The sequence below is a fragment of the Pyxicephalus adspersus genome, chromosome 1 (genome assembly GCF_032062135.1).
Source record: "Pyxicephalus adspersus chromosome 1, UCB_Pads_2.0, whole genome shotgun sequence".
NCBI classification, from domain to species: Eukaryota; Metazoa; Chordata; class Amphibia; order Anura; family Pyxicephalidae; genus Pyxicephalus; species Pyxicephalus adspersus.
The window spans coordinates 5,450,635-5,460,189 of NC_092858.1; the positions used below are offsets into that span (position 1 = coordinate 5,450,635).

At 43.4% G+C, this 9,555-nt stretch overlaps 1 protein-coding gene across 1 annotated transcript in view; it reads left to right on the top strand.

Moving 5' to 3' along the window:
- PAK1 (p21 (RAC1) activated kinase 1) overlaps positions 1–6,438 on the top strand; it is a 41,854-nt gene extending 35,416 nt beyond the window's left edge. The window contains exons 13-15 of the mRNA XM_072401386.1: positions 1,139–1,335; positions 2,993–3,130; positions 6,087–6,438. Of these exons, the coding sequence (XP_072257487.1) occupies positions 1,139–1,335; positions 2,993–3,130; positions 6,087–6,173 (422 nt within the window). The 3' untranslated portion in view covers positions 6,174–6,438. The remainder of the gene's footprint in view (positions 1–1,138; positions 1,336–2,992; positions 3,131–6,086) is intronic.
- The last annotated feature ends 3,117 nt before the right edge of the window (positions 6,439–9,555 follow it).

The window sequence follows — 9,555 nt, forward strand, 5'->3', positions numbered from 1 at the left end:
GTACGGTATATAGGAGACAGTCAGCGACCGAATGTACGGTATATAGGAGACGGTCAGCGACTGAAGGTACGGTATATGGGAGACGGTCAGTGACTGCACGTTTGGTAAATGTGAGACGGTCAGCGACCGAATGTACGGTATATAGGAGACGGTCAGCGACTGAAGGTACGGTATATGGGAGACGGTCAGCGACTGAATGTACGGTATATGGGAGACGGTCAGCGACTGCATGTAAGGGATATAGGAGACGGTCAGTGACTGAAGGTACGGTATATAGGAGACGGTCAGTGACTGCATGTATGGTATACAGGAAACGTTAGTGAACACCTGGTCAAAAGAGTAAAGCAAATGCACCAATCACAGAAAAAAAAAACTCTCCGGTTACTTTAAATGAAAGCTAGGAAATGAAAAATCATAGGCTGGCTGTCAAATACTCATAAGATGGCTTTGTTCCTTTCTAATTCCATGACACAAGCCCTTCCCTGGCCGCATGCATGTTACAGATCAGTGCGGATCAACCTGGCAGCTAGCGGAGTAATATTTCCAGGAGGAGTCCATATAGCTTCCATATTTCCTGTATAGTTCTCTTATTACAGGTATACTTCATTCTGTGTTTTCAGATTATTATTATTAATATTATTATTAATAATAATAAACAGGATTTATATATCGCCAACATATCACGCAGTGCTGTACATTAAATAGGGTTGCAAATGACAAGACAGATACAGACAGTGATACGGGAGGAGGAGAGGACCCTGCCCTGAAGAGCTTACAATCTAGGAGGTGGGGGAAGTATCACACAATAGGAGGAGGATATGGAATGGTGGGAAGTAGTGAGGGTTTAAGAGACAGAAAAAGCCGGGTAGGTGAGGTTAAAGCGTTGGGTTATGAGTGCTCTTTTAAGCTAGCACAAAGCTGAATAGGATAAGGAAGACCATTCCAAGCCGTGTGTGTGATGAGGTTATGAGTTGTAGGTCGTTTTATGTCTCACGAGTTTCTCCATGGAGCCAAGATTGGCAAGAAAAAGGTCACTTTGACCCATTCAGAACACCCATTCAGTTACCGATAATATAAATACAATGTAAAACTTTGAATTATAGCATTTAACCTTTTCTTGTGCTTTCTCTCATTTTAGCTGATTTTGGCTTCTGTGCTCAGATCACTCCAGAGCAAAGTAAACGCAGTACAATGGTCGGCACGCCATACTGGATGGCTCCGGAAGTGGTCACGCGCAAAGCTTACGGCCCTAAGGTGGACATCTGGTCTCTGGGCATCATGGCCATAGAGATGATTGAAGGAGAGCCGCCTTATCTGAACGAGAATCCGCTCAGGGTTAGTAGCTGCTTCTTTGTAGCTTTTTCAACTTCCTTATTGTTCATGCTACATCCCAGAGTATAACTCCAGAAAAAAAAACACAATTGTGTATAAGGGACTTTTTAGGCTATAAATATATATATATATATATATATATATATATATATATATATATATATGTGTGTGTATATAATAAAACAACATGGACCTTTATTAAAGTATCAAATCAAAAAATTACAATTATATGGTCAAAGAAGCAGTCACCACTCAACCACCTTGTAATGGCTGGATGGTTCTCAGTGGGTATTTTTTGGCGCGTTTCACAGATATATCATCGCTTCCTCAGGAAACAACCGTGAGACCTACAAAGTTTTTTACAATAAAATCTAAGTAAATAATCCATGCGAAATTTAATAAACACATATTGACCCTAAAATTTATGTAAGTGTACTTACGTATAATTTTAGCAAAGAAATCTATAGTAGGGATTAGCAAGTTTTTTAAAAGTTTTCTTGCAGTGAATTCGGTCGTTCTCGCTGAGAATGGCCGGTGTACATTCTACAAAGAAAATCGAATTAAAAAAAAAAAAAAAAAAAAAAAGATTGCGGGCTGTGCTGATCAATGAATGCGGCGCCAGCTGCATTCATTGATCAGCTCAGTGTGCAATCCCCGGCACTAGAGGTTAAATGGGGACTAGTCTCCCCATTTAAAACCTTTAGATAAGTACAGCCCAGTGACTGTGGGAACTTTGCGGTCACAGCTGATTGGAGGAGGCACGTGAGTGCCTCCAATTAGCTGTGACTGCAGGTGAACTCTCAATGACGTTTCTCCATTGAGAGTTCATCTGCAGTTCCACTGTGATCCCCAGCACTAGAGGTTAATTAACCCATCGGAAGTTCGAGGAAATTTTTGCAAGAATGCCAGAGGCATTTCACTTACAAGGCCAGCTTTCTACTGAAGCATAACAGATTGGAGTTCCTTCTATTATCAGTGCAATTATGGAGCCCATGTAGAGCAGCACCAAAGGATAACACGGCACCAAGCAAACACTTCTTTTTAACCAATAGGTGATAAGCAATAGTCTACGGACAAAAACTTTTCTTTTTGAGAATCATCTGTTTCTCACAAAATGTCCAATTCTCTAAATCATGGCACATTACCATATTTATTCAACATAATAAGTGATATTATCATTCCAATTATCTTACTGCCACTTTTTACATTTTACACTGTCACCCCATATATAACCCACGACGTAACTATCACCCCAACTCTAGTGGGGAAATCCCAGTTTAAAGTGGACCTGTGCTGGTGTATTAAACAAGGATGGCAATGGCTCGGTACCTGTGTTTCCAATCCTCAATGCACCATATTGTTGGCTGATAATATCTCTATATTTGCTGTGTACTGCTATGTTTTGCTGCAGGTAGGTGAAAGTACTGTAAATGACTGCTTTGTGTGTGACAAGCACATATCGTAGGTTTCTTCAGACGGCAACATTGTAACAGGAAATAAATACCTGGAGGTGAAATATTTACACATGGCACGCATATTGCGGCAGTCCTCCAGGGAGGCCACAGCTAATCCTGGTCATTGCAAAGATACTTGGAGTTCCTTACTGCCTCATAGCTCCTGGAATAGCTCTTTATACACATTTATTGTCTCTTTTCTGCAGGCTTTGTATCTCATTGCAACCAATGGAACCCCAGAGCTGCAGAACCCAGAGAAGTTGTCCACAACGTTCCGGGATTTCCTGAACCGCTGCCTGGAGATGGATGTGGAGAAGAGGGGCTCTGCCAAGGACCTGCTTCAGGTACGGTCACCTCATCGCCAATATGGCCGCCTTACCGTCCTAATTGTGACGGGATAGAGTCAGCTCGTGTTTATAATAACCACCCTAGCGGTTCATTTCTTTCAGGTTTTATATGTCTAAAAGCAGTACATTGTTTTTCATGAAACGGTATATTATAATAGTATGAGTATAATAAAGTTTGAAACACAAAATCATGTAAAAACAATAAATTGAACAAATACATTTTTTTTTAAATTAAAAAAAAAAAAAATTCACATTATACTCATACTATTATATATACTGTAAAATAAATGTTCTTGAAAACAATGTACTGCTTTTACACCTATAAATCCAATGTATTGCATTCAATACAGTTATTTTGTATTGAATGCAATAGAAATGGATTTTGAATTTCCCGCCCCACCGGCAACGTACACATGCACCAACGTCACCGGGAACTCCCCAGTGACTCATCGGATGCAGAAGCATGGAAGATGCAGAAGCAGGAAGAGGATAGAAGATGGAGATTGTGGCGCTGGACGGCGCGGAACCCCGGCAGATTAGGTAAGCGCTCTATTTACTATTACCTTCTCATAGATTTACATACCCCGAGTGTGACTCGGGGTTACCACTTTTAGCAACTTTTTTCTACCCCGAGTCACACTCGGGGTTACCTCTAGGGAGGTTAAAGAGGAAATGAACTCTTTTCTAAGTTTAGAGCAAACTTTCTTTTGCTTTTTCCCACATGGCGCAATTATTCACTCTCTGTTTAGTTCATAGAGAGAACGGCTCAGTGTGAGAATCCTCCTATACTTTTCACCCAGAACAGTCACTAGTGATCGTTTGCAGGTGACCGTTTTGGAACAATAGCGGTACGGATCTCTCTCTGTTCTATGGAGGGAAATGGGATGGTAAAAGCAGGAGGTCAAATAAAAGGAAACCCATAGGTGGCCATGAATTGGCATTGATTGGTAGTGATCTATCCTGATCATGTAAAACTTTCTCAACTGCACCAGGGAATACTAAGAATTTACCTAAAATAACCAATCAGATTCTATGAAGATCCAGAGATTGTACAGTCATTGTCACAAGTTACTAGGTGTGGTTTGCAGAGTTCATGCAAGGAGCCCACACAGACATGGAGGATATATCAGGTTGGGTGTGGATGGAGAGTGACCCTCATCTGCTGTAGATTGCAGTATATCTCTTCTGTATGGGACGGGTTGGCTCGGTCCGCGTTGCCATCTTTCATTCTCTCCATATTGTATGGAGCAGGTGGCCTCTCCTGCAGAACATCTTCTGCCCCCCCACGTGCCTGGCAGCGCTGAAAACAAATTCTGAGCTCATTCTTCATAAATAGATTTCTTGTTTTCAATGAGAGCGCCGTTCTGAGCTCTGCATGCTGCATCCGGGCCAGAATTCCCAGAACCCTCTGCTCAGCAATATTAGTCCTGGCTGTATTGCAATGCTGTATTGGCATGCAGGAGCCAGGTAAATGGTTGGCAGTCAGATTTGTTATGGAGAAGAGAACAGATGGCTGAATGCACAGCTTGGGAAAATGATATAAAATAAAGGTTATATATATTTTAGATTCCCAAGGACAGATAGGCATGCACAGGTTTAAATTTGCGGTTTGCATTTGCACAAAAAAGTTCTTTTTTCAAAGCGAATGTGCAGCTCAGAGGAAAATGCTTTTGTTCCAATATTTTCCTTTAGTTCTGAGCCATCCCTGCAGTATTTGTTAATAAATCCCTGCACCCTACATGGCTACTTTTTGAGGTTTGAAGGTTTGTCCTTTCCTTGTCCCACCTGTAAATTTCCCAGTATTACCGTTTGCATGGTGAGGGGTTTGACCCTTTCTTAGGATTTTATTGTTACCATTCCGTTTGGGGATGCCAAACCTCAGAATATGTCCTGGCAGCCATTGTACATGAACACTAAAGCTACGTACACACGGCAGATTTTTATCGCCCGATAATCGGCATCGGCCAATTATCGGGCGAAAATCTGCCGTGTGTACAGTCGGTGTTGTCCATCATCCGGACGACCGACCTGCCGGATCCACGGACGATGGACGACAGCCGATCCTAATGAAAGGGAAGGGGAGAGCGCGCAGCAGGGTGCCGCTCCGTCGCTCTCCCCCTCCCCTCTCCATAGAGCATGAACGGTGCTGTATGTACACCACTGTTCATGCATCGTGCACTCCCTTGTCGTTGGAAAGGATCGTGAAAGATCCTTTCCAACGACAAAAATTGCAAGTGTGTACGCAGCTTAAGTGTAGGAGAAATGTGCCATTGGAAGCTGTCCTAAATTCGATTTCCCTTGAGAAATTTTCACTTCCTGCGGAGTATCTAGAGACAGGAAGTGCACAGAAATCCAAAGCCACATACAGAAGTCTGATGAGCATCAAGAAGTTTGTCACTGGAAATGATCTTTAGTGAATGTTGCAATATTTCCTGATCAATTCCATTCCATATTAATAATAATAAACAGTATTTATATAGCGCCAGCATAATATGTAGCGCTGTACATTAAATAGGGGTTGCAAATGAGACAGTGACACAGGAGGAGGGGAGGACCCTGCCCAGAAGAGCTTACAATCTAGGAGGTGGGGTAAGTCTCACACAATAGGAGAAATTGATGAAGAAACGAATAGCGCTGTTCTGTTTTGGGGAGGCGAGCGAGCAGCACCCCACTGTGCTCTCCTCCATATTATTATTATTATTAAACAGGGTTTATATAGCGCCAACATATTACACAGCGCTGTACATTAAATAGGGATTGCAAATGACAGACTAATACAGACAGTGATATAGGAGGAGGAGAGGACCCTGCCCCGAAGAGCTTACAATCTAGTAACCCATAGCAATGAACAGCAGTCCTAATTTATGATCTTGGTGAAGGTCTTTTGGTCTTTATATGCTTCAGTTAGATTTTATCACATGATTGCTCTGATGTAAATCTTCTTTTTCTGCAGCACCCGTTTCTGAAGGTGGCCAAACCTCTGTCCAGCCTCACACCTCTAATCCTGGCAGCGAAGGAAGCCATAAAGAACAGCCGCTGAGCCATGGACTGTTTGGATTGGTTGTTGGTCTGGATTTTTTGCTTTGGGACTATTATTATTCAGCCTCCTCGTTGTGTGTTCAGGCTGCAGGACACCGGAAGCTGCTCTGGAAGCACAAAACACGAGGCTGCCTTTTTGGACTGGCAGCGGACTGTGAACTGTTTTATATGTGATAAACACTACATTTTGTCAGCGACTTATTAAATGTATTTTTTATGATCTGGAGCTTTGATTGCTGAGTAAATTAAATGACATTGTTCTCCAATTCTGCACTGGATGGATCTTTTATTGCTGCTTTGCTGGAGACCATGGCACATTGTGGGAAGAGGTGTAAAGCTGTGGACATTTTGCAGGAGAGAGATATTTATTAGTTAAACAATATTTATATAGTGCCTTCATATTACACAGCGCTGTACAATAAATAGGGGTTGCAAATGACAGACAGATACAGACAGTGACACAGGAGGAGGAGAGGACCCTGCCCAAAAGAGCTTACAATCTAGGAGGTGGGGGAAGTATCACACAATAGATATGGAATGGTGGGAAGTAGTGAGGGTTTAGGAGACAGAAGAAGACGGGTAGGTGAGGTTGAAGCGTTAGGCTTTGAGTGCTCTTTTAAATGAGCAGAAAGTAGGAGCAAGCCGAATAGGATGAGGAAGACCATTCCAGAGATTTAGGGCAGCTCTAGAGAAGTCTTGGAGCCGTGCGTGTGATGAGGTTATGAGTGAGGAAGTCATTAGTAGGTCATTGGAGGAGCGGAGAGAGCGGCTGGGGGAGGATGTTTCTATCGGGTCAGAAAGGTAAGTGGGACAATAACTGTGGGGGGATTTGAAGGCAAAGCACAGGAGGTGAATTTGACTCCAAGGTGAAATGGAAGCCAATGGAGAGAACTACAAAGAGATGCAGCGGAGGAGGAGCAGAGGGAAGGATGGATGAGTCTGGCTGCAGCATTCATAATAGATTGTAGAGGAGAGAGTCGGGTTAGTGGAATACCAGAGAGGAGGAGGTTACAGTAGTCCAGACGGGAGATAAGAGCGTGCACAAGGAGTTTGGTGGTCTCAGGGGACAGGTAGGGGCAGATTTTGGAGATGTTGCAAAAGTGACCGGACCTGGAAATGTTCTGAATGTAGGGAGTGAAGGAGAGGGCAGAATCAAAGGTGACGGCAAGACAACTTGCCTGAGAGTGGTAGTACGGTATGTTGCAGAAGCCAGTGGGATGTGGTCACATTGAGGGGAATGGTGGGAAGCTGTGAACACATTGCAGAGACCATAGCGGGCTGGTTACACGTCCTGGGTCCCTGGCAGGATAGAAATGTTGCAGGAGACAAGGAACAAGCTGTGGATCCTTACAAGGGACAGTGGCAGACTGTGGATGCACTGCGTGGGAACAAGGTAGTCTGTGGGCATGTTGCAGGCGATAGTAGCGAGCTCAATATGGGAGACCATAGTGGCCTATGAAGATTTTGCTGGAGACGGTGTGGCAGGCTGTGGACACGTTACAAGAGACAGCGGAGGACTTTGAACGCCTTACTAGAGATAGTGGGTTTGTAAATGGGTTGTGAGAGACAATGGTGGGGTGGGGAATCCTGGAAGGCTGAAGACGTGGCAGCAAATAGTGTCAGTCGCAGGCTGAGATCACATTGCAGGGGGGACTGAGGACACATTGGAGAAATTTGCTGGGAACACACATTCCAGCAGACAAAGAACATGTTGCAAATAAGTCAGAGGCTGGGGAAAAGCTGCAGGAGACATCTTGCGATCACCACCATTGCAGAAACTTTACTAAATAACTGCTCCCCCGCTTTATTGAGCAAACTATGGACCCCGCCAATTAGTAGTAAGTACTAAGGTTTAGGGGAGAAGGGACCCCCTGCTATATGAGTGACCTGGGCTGGTTCCTGCTCCAACGTACCATCCTGTGTGTTAGCAGGTACAACTATGGCTATTGTGTTTGTGGCTAATCGCAAATATCCAGCAGCACTGCACATATTTAGCTACTCTGGGAATAAAATTATGGGAGCTGCCAGCCCTCACTTGTAAGCTCCAGAGCTGTCTTTGTTATCCTGAACCTGGGCAGGCATGACACCAGTATTGCTGGAACACTGACCAATGGTGTCAGACATTTCACCAATTAGAGTATTTGTGTCACAGCGCCATCTAGTGTACAAACTGCTAATTGCACAAACTTAATGGCTTTTTTGATACATTTTTGCTATTCACTTTACTATTCTAAACAGACATGACACACATAAGACAGCACTAAAGTCTACCTATATTTACCTCCTAGTAATGCAGTCTGCAAACTCTTGCCAGGCTGGCCTTGGGATGACTTAATTCTTGCACATGCACACAGGAGTTAATTTATTCTGGCACATGCCAATAATGTACACATGTAATTTTTTTTTTAAATTACCATTTCTAATGGATCCAAAGTGAAAAAGGTTTTCTGTTTTTTAGAGGAAATCCAATTTGTGCCTCTGGGGTTGCAAAAAGAAAACATATCTGCCGCTGCTGCAAGGCCACCAACTTGTGGATAAGAGGAAGCGTGCATCGGAGTCCGTCCATGGTTTTTGGTTCTGTTAAAACAAAAAAGAACTGGATGCACTTTTTCATCCCTGTGATGGATCGGTGTGTTCTGATGCAAAATAAAATGTCACTGAAATCCATGAAAATACATCCTTCCATGGAAAGCTTGGCCATGGTCTGATGTTGTGTAGGTCTTTCTTGTGCCACCCAAACAGCTCTGACCCCTTCGAGCCATGGACTCCACATCAGTGGATGGGGTCCCTGCATCATATTTGCACAGGGCCACTTTTGTCCTTAACCATCCCTGCTCTCTTCTATCATCGATTGTCATAACTGCAGCACAATAGAAGCGGATTGTCTCATTTGTTAGTATTGTCACCCTTTGCAGAGGATTAAGGAAAAACAAAGACTGGCCAGACAATGGCAATTTTAGTTATATCCTAGGTCACCACCACTACGTGGGGACTCACTTATGCCATAAAATAGAAAGAATCAGTCAGTTTCCTACAATTGAGTCCCTTCAATAGCTCATGCACCTACCTACCTTCAATTTTATTCCAGCCTCCATAAGTCTCTTTGGCATTGAACACTTCTAGCAGTGCTGTATGCCTGGGTCCTGCGGTTCTTTGGATGTACTGTGCAGTGTAATTCCATCCATAGACATGGAGGATGAACCAAGCTGCAGCAGGAGAGAATGTAAAATCAGCTGCGGTGTTGCTAGAATAACACAGAGGTAGGAAAGATGAGTCACCATGGAGTAAACTATGTCTTTGTACTAAACTTATACCACGTATATTAGAAGCTGCAGCAAATCAGACAAAGCCGCCACTTTTCCTGGCTGGAGGATATTCAGCAG